At 50.8% G+C, this 17421-nt stretch overlaps 2 protein-coding genes across 2 annotated transcripts in view; one reads left to right on the plus strand and one right to left on the minus strand.

Moving 5' to 3' along the window:
* Window positions 1–2031: 2031 nt before the first annotated feature.
* AHNAK (AHNAK nucleoprotein) overlaps window positions 2032–17421 on the minus strand; it is a 102181-nt gene continuing 86791 nt past the window's right edge. The window contains exon 6 of the mRNA XM_059931767.1: window positions 2032–3738. Coding sequence (XP_059787750.1) covers window positions 3629–3738 — 110 coding nt within the window. The 3' untranslated portion in view covers window positions 2032–3628. The remainder of the gene's footprint in view (window positions 3739–17421) is intronic.
* On the plus strand, window positions 6944–10076 carry SCGB1A1 (secretoglobin family 1A member 1). Its single transcript, XM_059929756.1, has 3 exons — window positions 6944–6998; window positions 9026–9213; window positions 10044–10076. The coding sequence occupies exons 1-3, from the start codon at window positions 6944–6946 to the stop codon at window positions 10074–10076; spliced, it is 276 nt and encodes a 91-aa protein (XP_059785739.1).

Here is a 17421-nt window from a genome sequence, read left to right on the forward strand (position 1 = left end):
GAAATAATGTTACCTAGATAAATATACATTAATAACAATTTTGATTTTCTTTTTATACTTGGAATCCAACAGATACATGACAATTTTTTAGGTGTTCTGAAAGCTCACAGGCCCTAGGCATCATGGCCAGTGGAGTTTTGTTCATTCTGGCTGGAATGTGCAGAAGTTGCCAGACCCCTCCTGGTAGGGCTGGGTCAAAGCAGGGGCCATCCCCAGGAGCCACTGAGGCAGAAAAGAATGAAGCAAAACCACAAGGGAAATTCCGCTCTGCTCAGGGGCTGTTTCCTGAACGGGCATGGAGCCAGAAGCCCAGGGTGGAGGGAGGAGGCTGAACATTCTACAGCTTGCCCCATGAGCTGACCCCATGAGCCTATGGCCTGACCAGTCCCAGTCTGGTGGCCCAGCCGGATGGATAGGATGAGCATGGCCCTCCCACAGCCTCCAACCTGTTTTCTGGGCCAGGCTGGGACTTGCAATAGGCCAGATGCCAGCCCAGGCTGCACCCCAGCTTCTGGCTCAGAGTCTACCCCAAGCACCAAGCCCAGGGGCGAAGAGCAGGTCACAGTCAATACCTTCCCTGGGCCGCTTCTGGCCTAGGCCTTCCCACCACCATCCCTACCGGACCTCTAAGTGGGGACATGGGCAGGGTCCCCAAGGGGCACTGAACAGAGCTCACCAACCTGGCAGCCACGTGTGCACACACACACATGCCGCATGCAGGGGAGAGGGACCAGCATACCTTAAAATCCAGATCCCCAAGCAGGGCTTCCAGATCCCCTGGGTCCCTCCCTCCCTCGGGCCCCAGCGGAGGCTGGAGTCAGGCACAAGGTGCTCTCACCCTCCGAGCTGGAGCCCAGGGAAGGTTGCACCCAGGGCAGGCTCCTTGGCCACTGCCCTAGCTGTGGCCAGGCCCTCTCCCTGAAGCTCCAGAGCCAGGCCCAGGCAACACAGGGTACAGTCTTTGCTAGGGGGACCCAGCAGGAACTGTGCCAACTCACTGCCACACCCATGGTGCTAATAACCAAGAGTCTTCCTGCAGACAGTTTGTCTTTGCACAGTGACCAGGTGATTGCCCACATGCGGCCAGAATTGGCTCTCACCATGTGCTACGGCGGGCTGCAGGTTCTGGCCTGGAATTCGCAGTGCGGGGGTGTTTAAGGATTTGAGGAGCAGTTGTTAGGGTCTAAGAAGCTCTGGGCTCTGAGCCTTGACTGACCCTTTTTGCCTAACTGCCCACAGGACAAGGCAGAGAAGCAGCTGTTCTGCAGGCTCCCGGGCGGGGGAGAGAAATGCCCCTCCCCCCGATCCCACCAAGGGCCAGGATGGAAGAGCCCATCTTGGGACACTTGGAACCAGGAACGGAGTATCCAGAGAGAGGAGCAGGAGCGACACCAGTACATTCACGATTCCCCACGACACAGCCCCGGAGAACGGCACACGGACTGCTCCGGAGGGATTAGATCAAGGTTTTTCACGAAGGCTGAAGGTTTTTGACCTGATGAACTGTCTTGATGACACTCATAGGGCCCTTCTCTGCACAGCCCCTGGGCGGTGTCACTAAGGAGACAGGCCATGTGTCCAGAAGGCCCTCCCTGTCTGACAGCCAGTTTGGGGGAGGCTTCATGGAGACACCCTAGTTCTATGGCTCAAGGATGAGGATAAGAGGGAGCTAAGCCTCTTTACGTGGCTTACCTACCGGGGGACCTCAGAACTACTCTTTGTTCATGTAACCTTGCCTATCAAGCCCTGCCCTGGGGTCAGGTCAGGAACGTGGGAGTCAGCTAAGCCCACAGGTGTATGTGACGGACACAGCAGTGTAGTAGGAACAAAGGAAACCCTCATCCTGGGGGCCCAGGCCCAGCGTGAAAGCAGCATAGTTTACCCAAGATCCTCTGCGTCCCCCAGAGTCACGTGGGTTCATTTGAACAAGGAAACTCAAAAAAAAATTTTTAATACCATGCATTTTCTTTTTTTTTTTTCTTTTATTTATTTATTTATTTGTTTATTTATTTATTTATTTATTTTTGGCTGCGTTGGGTCTTCGTTGCTGAGCACGGGCTTTCTCTAGTTGTGGCGAGCAGGGGCTACTCTTCATTGCGGTACGCAGGCTTCTCATTGAGGTGGCTTCTCTTGTTGCAGAGCTAGGCGTACGGGCTTCAGTAGTTGTGGCGTGCAGTCTCAGTAGTTGTGGCTTGCAGCCTCTAAAGCACAGGTTCAGTAGTTGTGGCACACAGGCTTTGCTGCTCCACAGCATGTGGGATCTTCCCGGACCAGGGCTCGAACCCATGTCCCCTGAATTGGCAGGTGGATTCCTAACCACTGCGCCACCAGGGAAGCCCAGGAAATTCACAATTGAAAGGACTTTCTCTTGTGCCTTCAACGTGGAGACACGCCAGTATGATACTCGCCAACACTCACTGAGCACTTTCTCCATGCCAGGCACCCCTTAACGTGCATCACCCAGGTTTAATCCTCATGGCCAAATGCAATAGATAATATTATTATGCTCATCATACAGACAAGGAAATCGAGGCAGAGAGGAGTGAAGTACTTTGCCCAAGAGAGTACAACTGGTAAGCGATGCGCCTGGGATTCAACTCAGACAGGCTCATTGTCTGAGCTGTTCTCTCCTTTTTATTATTATTCTTTTTTAATTATGGCAAAACACATACAACATGAAATTTACTATCTCAACCGTTTGTTAGTGTATATACTTCAGTAGAATTAAGCACATTCACATTGTTGTGCAATCATCACCACCATCCACCTCCATGACTTTTTATCATCCCAAACTGAGACTCTGTCCCCATTAAACAAAAATAGCTCTCCGTCCCCTTCCTCCCAGCCCCTGGCACCCAACATTCTTCTGTCTCTCTCTATGAATCCAACTACCCTCAGTACCTCATATAAATGGACTCACACAGCATGTGTCCTTCTGTAACTGGCTTATTTCGCTTAGCTCTGGGTCCTCAAGGTTCATCCATGTTGTAGCAAGTGTCAGACCCGTTCTTCCTTTTTTATTGATAATATTTTTACATAATTCCTGATTCAAAGGGCACCAAAGTGTGTTACAGTGAAGTCTCCTTCTCTGGGTCCCCTCCATGCACCTTGTGGAAGCAGCCGGCACCATCCACTTCCAGAGATGTCTTCTGCAGAGACAAACAATTACATATGTGGATTCTTCTGCTCTTATATTCTGTTTTTTACTCTGTTCCACTTTGTTTTTGTTTGTCTGCTTTTTTTATAAATTTATTTATTTGTTTATTTTATTTTTGGCTGTGTTGGGTCTTTGTTGCTGTGAGGAGGCTTTCTCTAGTTGCAGCGAGCGGTGGCTTCTCTTGTTGTGGAGCAACAGGTGTTGTGGGCTCTAGGTGCACGGGTGGCAGTAGCTGTGGCACGCGGGCTCAGTAGTTGTGGCACACGGGCTTAGTTGCGATCTTCTCGGACCAGGACTTCAACCCGTATCCCCTGCACTGGCAGGCAGATTCTTAACCACTGAGCCACCAGGGAAGTCCCCTGTTTGTCTTTGTTTGTTTGTTTGTTTTCCTCCTTTGCAGCCTGCCTCGGAGATCGTTTCATGATCAGTTCAGAATACCTTCCTCTCCTGATCTTTCAGCTACACAGTCATTTACTCCATGAGTCCACATGATGGCAACTTCAGAACCTGTGCTTTTAACCGTGTGAAGGCGGCTCTGAGCCTCCAACTCTCACATTCATCGATTAATGCCACACGGACTCCTGTTTAGCAAACATTATGTAAGAGGTTAGAACAAGTAAAGAATTGCAAAGTTAAAGCACAAAACAGAGGGACGCAGAGGCTGACAGTGAGAGTGATGGCTGACGGGCACCGCAGGTTGGAGAACGCTTCGCTCTGATCCCACCCCCATCCTATTCCTCCCGAGTCTTTTCTAGGTCAGGAAATAGCACCCCCGGCCCCTGGCTGCCCCAGCCTGATGCTTCCCTCCCCCACCCGTCTTATTCTATCCAACGTCAAGCCTGTCCCTGGGTCTCTCACATCCTCACCCCACTGCCATCAGCTGGTCCAAACCAACTATCCCTTCTGAGCCGCTCAGTCACTCCCACCCCACCCCATCCTTTCCCCTCAGAGCAGTAGTCAGCGACATCTCACCAAAAGGGAAATCAGACCCCGTCACTCCCTATTAACACCTTCCAGACTGTACACCCCTGTTCACAGCAGCATTATTCGCGATAGCTAAAATGCAGACACAACCCTAGTGTCCATCGACAGATGAATGGATAAAAAAAATGTGATCTAGACATAAAATGGAATCTTATTCTGCCTCAAAGAGGAAAGAATTCTGCAATATGCTACATGGATGAACCTTGAGGACATTATGCTGAGTGAAATAAGCCTGTCACAAAAAGACAATTATGGCATGATTCCACTTTTATAAGGTACTTAGACTTGTCAAAATCATAGAGATGGACAATAGAACGGTGGTTGCCAGGGGCTGCAGGAAGCGGGGTGGGGAGTTGCTATTTAGCAGGTGTAGAGTTTCAGTTTTACAAGATGAAAAGAGTTATGGGGGTGGATGGTGGTGATGGGTGCCCATCAATGTGAAAGTATTTAATACCACTGAGCAGGACACTTAAAAACGGCTCAGATGGTAAATTTTATGTTATGTGCATTTTAACACAATTTTTTTAAAGCAATGAAAAAGGAGACCCCTTCCAGAGCATAAAGAACTTCATTGGAGGCCCTTCGGGATCTGGTCCCCACTCCCCACTCCAGGCACAATGCCCCTCAGTGCTCCGGACAAGCCCAGGTCCTTCCCACCTGAGGGCCTCAGTGCTGGGCACCCCCTCTGCCCAGGCCCCTCCCCTGTAGATCTCGGCACCGAGTCACCTGCTCAGAGAGGACCGCCCCATCCCCCCACTAAGTAGTCTCACTCTCCTTTTCCACCATAGGGTCCCCGCTTCGTTCTCCCCTAGCGCTTAGCACACCTGCGAGTGTTTCATTTGTTTCACCGTCTGCTTGTCTGTCTCCCCACCAGAGTGAAGTTCCACGGCAGTGGGGACCTGGGCCCGCCTGGTTCATTCCTGCATCCCTGTTGTGGGTTGATGTTGTCCTGACAGCAGATGCTGAGTTGGAGTCTGGGGTACAAGATTATTACTAGGGATCAATAACTGTGAAGGGAAATGGGCGGAATCTGGGTGGGGCAGAGGGGAAAACCGGCCTACAGGCCACGCAGGCCCAACAAAGACTTGGCCAGCCAGGCACAGCGCTCTGGAGTAAAAGGACCACCTGCTGGACCTGTCCCACACGGCACAGAAGTGCCGTTCTTGCTCGGTCACCAGGTGCGAGCGCCCCGGGGAGGATGTGACCTTGAACAAGGTAGCTCCCTGCGGCTGCAGCAGACCCCCAGGGCCTGGGCAGACCCCTGGGACTGGTCACTGGCTGCTCTCTGCTGACCTCACTCCTCGAAGCCCAGCGGCAATTTCGTCTTGAAGGGGCTCCAAAGCAGGGCTGCTTCATGTCTAAGCCAACGCCTAACTCCTAGCACAGGGCCTGAAACTCCTAGCAGGTGGTCAGCACTTATTGAATGAATGAATGAATGAACATTTGATTGAATCTTGAAGTACAGATAGGATTTGGAAGAGACAAGGCAGATGCATGTTCCAGGCACGAGGCACAGCTTGTACAAAGGTAAAAAGGCATGAAGAAAAACGAGGCATGTTCCCAAATCGGCAAATACTAAGATAGGGTTAGATCCCCACGCAGGTGAGCAGAGGAATAAGGCTGAAATGGTAAGCAAAGGCCAGTGGACGAGGGCCTTGTAATAAATCACACTTGAATTTTATCCCATCCGCCCAAGGAAGCTTTAAAAGGGCTTCAAGAAGGCGGAGGATGTGACCAGCAGGCTTTAGGAAGGTCATTCTGGTGGCCTTTCCCAGGATGGCCAAGGAGGACGAGTTAGGAGGCAGAAGGCCGTTTAGGAAGTGACTTTGACCCGGGCAGGCCTGTGTTCTAAGGCACAGGCACTGCAGAGAGAAGCAGGCAGCCTCTGATGTAGCGTCAGGAGGCCAGAAGGGGCCACGGCCACAGCCTGGAACCACCAATACGTAAGCTAAGTCAGTGAAGAATCAACGTCTAAAGAACAAGAAGGTCGGTCAGGGAGGAAAACAGGAAAGGACTGAGTCGTGGGAGCGCAGGCGAGAGAACAGTCCAAGAAGGAAACGGCAAGAGGGTCAAGGCCATTAAGAGGTCAAGTGCAATAAGGCCCAAAGTGCCCGTGGATTTGCCGTCAGGAGGGCAGGACTCCAGACCCAGCTGGTGCAGTGCGTCCTCCAGCCTGACCTGGGGCTTGGGACTCCTTCACCTGTCAACGTGCTTCAGTCCAGGGTCTCCCCCAAGTCTGACCACGAGATGCTCTGGACCGTGGGACCCTGGAAGCTTAAGGTCCAGCCATTTCCTTGGAGAGGAGCCCACTGAAGTATCAGGAGTCCCGAGTCCTAGTCCTGTTGCTGCCACTGCTATGGGGCCTTAAGCCTCAGTTTCTCCCAGGGTGATGGGCCCAGGTGGGCTCTACAATTGCTTCTGTCTGTCGATCTGGACTGCCCAGTGCTCAGGTTCAAAGAGAGTGGCACAGGCGGCCAGCTCTCCAGACCCTCTGACTTGGGAACCCTTGCTGCCTCCGCACTGGACCCTGGGTTCCCCCCTCCCAAATGGCCTAGTGTGTGAGCTCAGCTTCCATGGGGACAGAAACCCCATGGTTTCTGGGTCTGGGTTGAGAAAGGAGAATGTTTACTTTTTCCACCGAGCTGATGCCCATGTAAACAGTGTGGTCCCATAAGTGGAGCCCTCGCCCTGCCCTCCCCGCTCCAGGAGCATATAAGAAGATACCCGGATGGGCACATCTCCCACAAGACCACCAGATTCAGAGACAGGGACAGAGCCTCCCTCACCAGCCTCCCTCCCACCATGAAGCTCGCCATTGCCCTCACCCTGGTCACCCTGACTCTCTTCTGCAGCCCTGGTGAGTGTCCAGAGCCCTCTGCCCCAAGCCGAGCTCAAGAACTCTCCCAGTTCTGCTCGGGAGAGGGGACGGCTGTCCGTGCCCTCTGTTTAGCTGCCGGGAGCAGCTGGGAAAGCTGACTCCCAGCCAGGAAGCTGGGTCTAGCAAGCAAGCTCCTCCTGGGAACTTGGGGAGAGCCCCGAGGCTGTGGGGAAACCTGAAAAGGACCCCATCTTCCATATCCAACAACCTCAGAAGTGCAGGGAATGGAACAGACTGGAGGGAGGGATGGAGAATATCCCACCTAGATGCAATGACCAGCAGAATAAGAGTAACAAACAAGCTTCTCAAAGCCCAGGCCTGGACAGACCCCGAGATGCCAAGAGACCTGGGTGCTGCCTCCAGATTTGGGGTCAACACACCACTCTGGCAGCCAGAGGGGCTGGAAGGAGCCTCATGGTTTCCAAAGAAACCCAACCCAAGGCAAGGTCTCCCATTCTGGGCAGAGAGGAATATTCTAGAAAGGGCTCTTCCCTTTGGGAAGCTGCCAACTCAGAATGGAGATTTCTAAACATTTTCTGTCCTCTGCAAAAAAAAGGGTTAGGAGTCTCTGAAGAGTTGCAGCTGTCACTAAGAGGAAAGGAATGGGGTGGGGGGTGAATCACACCTCCCCGGAAACCCCCTGATCTCTTGGGAGCTGGGTTACTGAACTGTTTTTTACTCTGTATCAGCCTCTTCTACAACAAAAAATTTTAAACAAATTCCTGTTAGTTCACTTTCAAAGTTTCCTGACAACCATGGAGATAAGTTTTATGACCTTGACGAGGCGGGGGAGTTAGAAAACCAAGACCAAGAGGCAGTGGGAACAACTATGGTGCAGAGATGTCTATTTCAAAGGGGAAATAACATCATTTGGACTGAAACGTATGTTAATTAGAAGATCTCAATGCCAGGTACAGAGGAGGGTGGCTCAGCAAGACAGGACTGAAATATGTTAGGAGGTGGGGCTGGGATGTGTTGGTATGTTCCTGTGTGTGCACATATAATAATACCAGTAATAAGGTCTAACATTTATTTAACACTTAACAATGTGCCCATCACCGTGCTGAACCCCGTTCACAACAACCCTATGAAGTGGGGACATTATCCCCATATTACAGATGAGAAAACTGAGCTAAAGAAAGATAAAGTAACTTGGCTGATGACATAGTAAGTTGCAAAGCAGGGATCTAAGTTCTGGAGAGGGCCTGACTTGGAGTGGCCACTTTGAGTGGGGCCCTGGAGCCCAGGCAGGGGAGTTTGCACACAAGGCAGCTAATTCAAGGACGGGGATTTGAGACTCAGTAGGAAAACGGGCAAGCAGGGAGTAGGGGATGGTGACTCTCCCCACATTCCTGGGGGCAGGGACCTAAAAAGGAGCACAACCGGAGGTGGGGGAGGGAGAACTCTGGCGAACGGAACACGAAGGGAACACGGCAGGGCCAGGAATAGACGCAGAGGTGTGTCTCTGTGTGGATGAGACCACAAGGCCTGGCGCCCACAGCGGATTCCTCTTCTGGGCCAGGCTCGGGGGCTCATGCTTGGCTGGTACAAGTGCCTCTTCCTGCCAGAGCCTGACTTTGTCACGTGTGGCTCAGACCATCACTAACCATCGGTAAGAGGCATATTTCTGGTGGGAGCCAAAACCCTCGACGGCCTCTTCCCAGCCCCCGCACAGCACACCAAGATCAGCAGCTTCTATTCTCAGTGCCCTGCCTAGAACTCTATCAGAAAGAGCCAGTAGCACCTTGCCCACCGCAACCCAGGAAGTACAAGGGAGGCTCAGGCAAGCCACGGAAAGCTGGCCGCAACCCAGAAGGCATCCACATGGCGTCGAAGAGTCAACTGCTTGGAGCGCCACCAGGTCTCACATTCAAGGCCGTCGATGAAAGGGCCGCTATCTCTTGCTGACAGGCCCAGCTATGTGCATCTGGGCCAGGCCCAGGCAGGAAGCTGGCCAGTGTAGACAAGGGCCTGGATACACACGCTCTCTCTTTTCTGTGCTCCAGCATCTACAGAGGTCTGCCTGAACTTTCTACACGTCATTGAAAACCTCTTCATGGGCACACTTTCCAGCTATGAGGCTGCCCTTGAACCCTTCAGCCCTGAGGAAGACATGAAAAATGCAGGGGCCCAGCTGAAGATGCTGTTGGACACCCTCCCCCAGAAGGCCAAGGACAGCATGATAAAGCTCATGGTACACGGCTCCCTCCACTCTCACTACCCAGCGGGGCATTTCCCACATCCCTCAGCTGCAGTGTCACCTCCCTTTGGGGACCCTTTTCTAATCCAGAGAGGAGAGCCACAGTGCAAATGTCCCCAGGGAAGCAGGCACAGCCATCTTACCTTTTTTAAAGAAGCTTCTGGGCTTCCCTGGTGGCACAGCGGTTGAGAATCTGCCTGCTAATGCAGGGGACACGGGTTCAAGCCCTGGTTTGGGAAGATCCCACATGCCGCGGAGCAACTGGGCCCGTGAGCCACAACTACTGAGCCTGCGCGTCTGGATCCTGTGCTCCGCAACAAGAGAGGCCGCGATAGTGAGAGGCCCGCGCACCGCGATGAAGAGTGGCCCCCGCTTGCCACAACTAGAGAAAGCCCTCGCACAGAAACGAAGACACAACACAGCCAAAAATAAATTAATTAATTAATTAATTAAAAAAAAAAAAACCACTCTTAAGAGCCCACTCTTAGGAGGAGTTCCCCACACTTTAAAAAAAAAAAAAAGAAGAAGCTTCTGAGGGACTTCTCTGGCGGCCCAGTGGTTAAGACTCGGCGTTTTCACTGCAGGGGGTGTGGGTTCGATCCCTGGTCAGGGAACTAAGATCCTGCATGCCGTGCGGCCAAAAAGTAAAAAAAATAATAAATAAATAAATAAAATAAGAAAATAAAAATAAAGAAGCTTCTGAGAAATAGTCTAAGCTTAGCTCCTCCCAGAAATACCGAACCTCTTAGGTGACATTAAAGTTTCTGGGTCTGACTTTGACGTTCATTCACTATTGTACTGGGTTTTTTGTTTGTTTGCTTTAGGACAAAATAATCAAGAGCCCACACTGTGCTTAGGATTTAGAAGCTGAAGATCTCCACCTGCCGAGGCCCCGCCGCTCCCCGGATGTTTCCTTCACTCCATCCCCACCAGCCCTGCCCGGCTCCCTGCAATAAAGTACAAGCATCACACCTCTGTGTCCCCATCTCTTTTTTATTCACCTGCTAGAGTGAGAAGGTGTGCCACTGCTGCGGTAGGTTTAGAGCAAAAAAAAGCTGTGGCCATGGAAACACGTCCCCAAGGGGCCCAGGCCCTGTCTCACTTCCGGTCCGCAGGTGGCCAGACCAGCTTCTAGCACATACTCCCTTCCATGGGCAGAGAGCTGGCCTGGAAACGTTCCCAGAGCCTTGCTCAAACTTGACCTATGGGGGAAGGCGGGGGGGAGGTTAGACAGGGTGGCAGCTGACCTCAGGCTGACCCCCCTAACACCCATTTCATAATGAAATTAAGTGTTCTGTTTCTTCCAGACCCTTTGGGATCCCACTCTTGGGTGGAAAAAGAAATATTTCAGGTGATTATGCTACCCAGACATGCCTGCAAACAAAGATGGAGTTTTCCAGAGAGTTCTGTCTCCCAAAGATAAATGGTGGACGTTTCAAGCATTTTGACAGAGCAGTAGGGCGCTATGAGGGGCTGAGTGGCCCTGTGACAGTCCTGCAAATCACACCCAGCACACGACGACGCCCTCCACCTACAGAAGGATCAGATTCCTAAGAAACTTAGGAAACAAAGGCTGGAGGAAGGAACAGACTCGATTCCTTGATCAGGGATCCAGGGTCCCTGGGGGTGATTTCAAGGAGCAGCAGACTCTGAGGGGCGTCCCCAGAGAAGGCAGGTTGTTTCGCTCACTTCATATTTGCTACATGAAATTATTTGTCAAACTATTGTTTAAAGCAAAAACCCTCTACTCATGCATTTTCTAGATCCTTTATCAGTCATCATTGTTAGGACATCCTATTTCCAGGCTGAAATTGCAGAGGCCTATGTGTCAAACTGTCCATTCACGTCAGTCTCTGCCCAGAAGAGGAGGCTGGGGGGTGGGGGTGGGGGGTGGGTCGGGACCAGGCTGGTCGGCACCTAATTACTGCCGTCCACTGGCAATGATGCTCTTGTTCGACCCCGAAGCCCCTCTCTGACCTGCCCCCGCCTCCCGCCGTTCCCCGAGTCCCCTCCCAGCCAACTTTCACGCCATCCCCTTTTTTTCTTGTGGCGAAGGAGTCTTCAGGCGTGAAATCAATCCCTGGGTATTTACCGGCACTCGCGATGTGTTCATAGTGGTGCTGGGTGCTCTGAGGAACCCGGGAGCAGATTTCGTAACCCAACAAATATGCATGAAGCCCTTGCTCAGCGCCAGAACCACACTGAGGCCCAAGTAGAGCAGAGTGAAGAAAACACTGGCCTCTGCCCTCAGGGAGCTGGCAATCTAGCAGGGAAGATGGTCAGCGCCCTGCAAATCAACAAGCAAACAGATAGACAGATAGACAGAACTCTGATAAAAGCATAAAAGAAATACAGGGAGTGACGCGAGCAAGAGTAGCATGGACAGGCCAGCCCGGGAGCCCCCCTGCTCAGGGTCTGAGCAGGGATGGGAGGAATTCAATGAGATGGGGGGAGGCGGACAGAGCATTGCAGGCAGAGGGTGAAGCAAGAGGGAAGAGGGGAGGCTGCCTGGGCTTCTTCCCGAGCCCCTGCCCTTCTTGAGACCCCACTGAGCCCTGCCCTTGGACCCCAGGAGAAAATTCAGAACCTTCTAAAGGGAGTTCCCTGGTGGCCTAGTGGTTAGGATTCTGGGCTTTCACTGACAGGGCCCAGGTTCAACCCCCGTTGGGGAACTGAGATCCTGCAAGCTGTGTGGTGCAGCCAAAGTAAAAATAAAAAAGGAAAGAAAGAACTTTACCTCCAGGTTTCTATCACCTGCCACCAAAACAGCCCAGACCTCTTCCCCTTATATCCTACCGTCTACCCAACATCTCAAACTCCTCTTGTCCAACAGAAGTCTGATTCCCCCCACCCCACCCCACCCCCATCTCTTTCCAATCTCTGTAAATTCTATCCCTAGCCTCCCAGTTGCTCTGGCCTGAAGTCCGAGGGGCATCCCCGGCCCTTCCCTCTCCAGCACTGTCACGTCCAGCCAAGCAGGTTACCTCCAAAGCACCTCTGGGAACTGTCTCCATGTCCACAGAGGCCCCCTGGGCCATACCACCCGTTCCTCCACCGCACAACCCGGGGGAGGGGAGCCTCCTTACTGGCTCCCAGCTCACACTCCAGCGCCCCTGCCGTCCACACTCCACACTGAGGCCAAAGCAGTTTTTATCAAATGAAAACCCCCTTCCTGGGCCACTTCCCCCACCCCAACCAAGTAAAGCCCTTCACAGCTTCCCAGCACTCTTCTCATAACTCCAAATGCAGGTGCTCATCGCTGGCTCTCATCTCCCACCCTCCTCCCCACTGTTCACTCCATCTCTGCACTCCACCCTTCTGGCCTTTAGTTTTTTTAAGAACCAAGCCACCAAGCCCCTTCCTACCTCAGGGCCTTTGCACAGGCCACACGGCATAAGCTGCTCAAAAACTATTGATGATTGCTGTAAAAATTCCCCCTAGGGACTTCCCTGGAGGTCCAGTGGTTAAGACTCTGCGCTTCCAATGAAGGGGGTGCGGCTCCCATCCCTTAGTTCCATCCCCTTAGGGGGAACTAAGATCCCACATGCCTCCTGGTGCGGGGGAGGGGGGGATTCGCCCTAGAGCAAAATGGGCAAAGGCTAGAACTCGTCCTAAAGATGGGTCCCATGGGGATATAAATATCCCCCAAACATCCCCCATCCCTGTGGCAAATGGTATCTGTCCAGGCCACACCATCCCCAGCAATTGAATGAAAGTGGAGGACACGCACAGGGGAAGCGGGAATGGAGAGGGCATAAGCAGAGAGCACGCAAGGAGAGGTCTGAAGAGAGAGAGAAACCTCTTCCGTCCGGATTTTTCCAAGAAGCAACGTGGTCCCACGGGGACGCGCCTTCCCCGCCCTCGGCGGCCGGTGCCGCCGAGGCCACTGGGGGGCAGTGTCGACCAAGGTGTCCCGGAGCGGACGCGCTGGTCCGGCCCTGGAGCTTCTGAGCCCTGCCGCTCCACACTGCCCGGCTCACTCCGCGGGACAGATGATGAAGCACAGTTCCTTTCTAGGGATCTTTTCTTTGATTGCTTTAACTTGATTTTTCAGGGGTTTTTTTCATCAGAATTCTGAGGAAAAGCAAGGGCAGTCACACAAAGTTGCTGCCCGCTGAACCCTGCCAGTGATGTGTCAGCACTTTTGGAATTAGTAATAATTCCATTCCCAAACAATTCCACTGGCAAGTCCAACGTAATCTACAATGATGTCCCCGGAGGTACAGAGGACCGCGGGACGCTGGTGGAGCTGACCTTTGACCTGCATCCACCCCATTTTTAAAGTCTCAAGTAACCTAACAATTTCTTTTATTGATCGCTTACTCGCTGGCAGGCATTTTTGCAATTTCTTGTTTATTCCTCACACAACCCGGATTCCAGAGCCCAGGCCCCAACCCCTGCCCTACAGAGAGTAGGATCCCAGACGCAGGAATTTCCTGAGCTAATAACTGAAGTGATACCGGTAAGAAATGTCCACCCACCCTGCCCCAAACACACACATGTGTGCATGCTTGTGCAGACACACACACACAAACCGTAAAGCCATTGCACCCCTCCCTCATTGTCTGCCACAAAAGAGGGCCTGTGACTGTAAAAATTCCAGAGCAGGTCAGGGGGATTGGCAATTCCAGAAGATTCTTGGTAGAGGGTGGGGCCTTGGTGGGGGGCCTCCTGCCTCCCCCTCCTCCCCCACTTCCTCACTGAGGAGTCCCCGGGGCTCCTCTGAGCCATCCACCTAGATAAGTATTGTTCAAACAGATAAGGATCCAGGGTCATAAAAGGTTCAGAATTTTAATTACCTATTCACAACTGGGGAAATATTTACCTAGGGCAAATACAACAGGTATCTTCGGATAAAAGGGAGTCTCCACCTCAAGGGAGCTGCAGAGGCAGGCAATCCAAAGAATGTGAGCTGTCAGCACACAGAAACATACATTTAGTTTTAAAAGAGCAGAATGCAAGATGAACTGATCACAGCCACAGAAAGAGCACGTATCTGTGTGACGCATGTTGCCAGAAAGCAGAAGGAGATTAGAGAAATGAAGGTATGTCACTGGGTTTCTTTTTTGTCTTTTTTTTTTTTTTCCTGGCCTACGTTATAGCGCGAGTCTGCAAACTATGGCTGGCAGTCCACACTCAAGCCATGGCTTATTTTTGAACAGACCTCAAGCTAAGAATGATTTGTACATTTGAAGAAGGAGGAGGAGAAAAAGTGTGTCCAGCCCTGGATCATATAAATATATAATTATATAATCAGCCTTTTTCACTATGAGTCTGCCAAACTCTAAAACACAAGGAGGCCAATGTATGAATATAAGCTTCCTGCATTTGAGAAGTATTACGCACAAACTGTGTAAAGAAAAAAATGTAAAATGCATCTCAATAAAGCCAAAAAAAAGATTAAAAACAAGAAATGTATTTTTAGCACTATATTACTTTTAGCATGTTTTAGCATTCATACCTCTGAGGAACCCAGGGGAAAGACCACATTTTTTCTTGATCACGTTGTCAATGAAACCGTGAATCTGGGTGAAATTGATCTTTGAAAAGTATATTACTCCCGCAATCTGCCACCAAAGGGACATTTACTCTTCTTTTTTTTTAAAATAAATTTATTTATTTATTTTTATTTGTTTATTTTTGGCTGCACTGGGTCTCCGTTGCTGTGCGTGGGCTTTCTCTAGTTGTGGCGAGCAGGGGCTACTCTTCGTTGCGGTGCGCGGGCTTCTCATTGCGGTGTCTTCTCTTGTCGCGGAGCACGGGCTCTAGGCACGCGGGCTTCAGTAGTTGGGGCACGCAGGTTCAGTAGTTGTGGCTCACGGCCTCTAGAGTGCAGGCTCAGTAGTTGCGGCGCACGGGCTTAGTTGCTCCGCGGCATGTGGGATCTTCCGGGACCAGGGTTCGCACCCGTGTCCCCTGCATTGGCAGGCAGATTCTTAACCACTGTGCCACCAGGGGAGCCCGGAACGTTTACTCTTGAAGAAAGCTAAAGATATATGTATGCATATAGCTGATTCGCTTTGTTATACAGCAGAAACTAACACAACATTGTAAAGCAATTATACTCCAATAAAGATGTTTAAAAAAAAAAAAAAGCTAAAGAGGAGTGGTCATTACCAAACATTGCCACCACGTTACAAAATCCAAAGACTTGCCCTTGCTATGTCAATGCCTAAATTGATGGATCAGTAGGAAAGCTGCAGTTTTACACCCCTCAACATGTGAGTGGATTGATGTTAGCCTGGCAGAAAAATCTATAAATGATTCACAAGGCAGGAAGAGGAAGTGAAACCAGCCCTTACCAACTTTATGAAGATGATGTGGATAAAATGATGTCTAGTTTATGGCTAATGCAAGCGTGCTGTTGGCGAATGCCAGGGTATTTGTGGGTAGTAATTCACTGTAGGGTGATTGCTGTTCAGAATGGCTTCAGACAAATGATAAAGAAAACCTTGATTGATGAGGAAGGGGCCACACAAACAATGCCTTCTGCAACGTGTAATTAGGGAACGTTCCTCCCAGGCACTTACGGAACACACCAGCGGGCACGTGGAAACAGTGTGAGCATGAATCATTAGGAGTTAGCCACCCAACGTATTTCTGTGAGCAAACTAAAATTATAAAGCTATAGTACGTGCAAATATAAATAAATCTGAAAATAGATTCAGCTTAGCATGCACGGTTGCAAGCATCAGAATGGATAAACCAGGCGTTTGGAACTCAGATTTGTCCCCCATCAAGTGAATGGATTCCTAGTCTATGACAGTAGCCTAGATAACTCCTAAAATATCTGAAGTTATGTGCCTGCAGCACCCAAGTATCCTGTGTGACTGCGAGACATGTAGCTACAAAGAGTCCTTTAAAATTCCCTCTTATGGCCCTGGTGACATATGTAGATACTCCTCCAGCTCTGGGACAGGATGGAGATGCTGGTCAGGGACTCCCTGGGAGAGATAAGATGAAGGCCAGGCCTCGGGGCACTGGGGCCAGAGGAAGGATCTCTTGACCTCTGGCCCTATGCGTCCATCGGTCTCTGAGTCCGTCTCTTCTCAATTTACCTTGAATGTGTCCCCTTCTCCCTACTCTGATTCCAATAGCAGGTCTTTACCATCTGTGGCCTGGAGTATTGCAAACAGCCTCTAACCTAGTTTCCTATGGCTCCTATAACAAATCACCACAAACTTAATGGCTTTTTTTTAAAATTCACATTTATTATCTTACAGATCTGGAGGTCAGAAATTCAAAATGATTTCACTGAACTAAAAATCAAAGTGTTGGCAGGCTGTGCTCCTTCCGGAGGCTCTAAGGGAGGTCTGTTTCCTTGTTTTTTCAGTTTCTAGAGGCCACCTCCATTCTTGGCTCGGGGCCCCTTCTCTCACCTTCAAAGTCAGCAGTGCAGCCTCCTCTTCTGCCTCTGGCCTCCTCTTCTGCCTCCTTCTCCCATGCGGAAGGACCCTTGTGACTGCACTGGGCCCACCCCCGTAATCCAGGATGATCTCCTCATCTCAGCATCAGCTGATTAGCAACCTTAATTCCATCTGCAACCTTCATTTCCCTTTGCTAACAGGCTCCTACAGGATAAATTCCAGACTCTTCGCCTGGCCCAGGAGGCCCTCCTGAGAGCCTGGCCCTCCCCGGTGCTCTGGACTCAAATCCTGCTGCTTCCCCCACCTACGCTGCGGGTACAGCAGTGGACAAGGTTTGGAAATAAGATTGCCCTCCAGGAAATGCAAATCAAAACTACAATGAGGTATCACCTCCCACCAGTCAGAATGGCCATCATCAAAAAATCTACAAACAATAAATGCTGGAGAGGGTGTGGAGAAAAGGGAACCCTCCTGCACTGTTGGTGGGAATGTAAATTGATACAGTCACTATGGAGAACAGTATGGAGGTTCCTTAAAAAACTAAAAATAGAACTACCATATGACCCAGCAATCCCACTACTGGGCATATACCCTGAGAAAACCATAATTCAAAAAGAGTCATGTACCACAATGTTGATTGCAGCTCTATTTACAATAGCCAGGACACGGAAGCAACCTAAGTGCCCATCAATAGATGAATGGATAAAGAAGATGTGGCACATATATACAATGGAATATTACTCAGCCATAAAAAGAAACAAAATTGAGTTATTTGTAGTGAGGTGGATGGACCTAGAGTCTGTCATACAGAGTGAAGTGAGTCAGAAAGAGAAAA

Source organism: Balaenoptera ricei, chromosome 8 (genome assembly GCF_028023285.1).
Source record: "Balaenoptera ricei isolate mBalRic1 chromosome 8, mBalRic1.hap2, whole genome shotgun sequence".
Taxonomy (NCBI): domain Eukaryota; kingdom Metazoa; phylum Chordata; class Mammalia; order Artiodactyla; family Balaenopteridae; genus Balaenoptera; species Balaenoptera ricei.

What these genes read in the sequence shown, in the direction of transcription:
- SCGB1A1 (XM_059929756.1), top strand. Translation starts at nt 6,944, where the DNA reads ATGAAGCTCGCCATTGCCCTCACCCTGGTCACCCTGACTCTCTTCTGC. An exon ending in GACTCTCTTCTGCAGCCCTG is followed by an intron (nt 6,999 to 9,025) that starts GTGAGTGTCCAG and finishes TCTGTGCTCCAG; the next exon opens with CATCTACAGAGGTCTGCCTG. An exon ending in ACAGCATGATAAAGCTCATG is followed by an intron (nt 9,214 to 10,043) that starts GTACACGGCTCC and finishes TGTTTGCTTTAG; the next exon opens with GACAAAATAATCAAGAGCCC.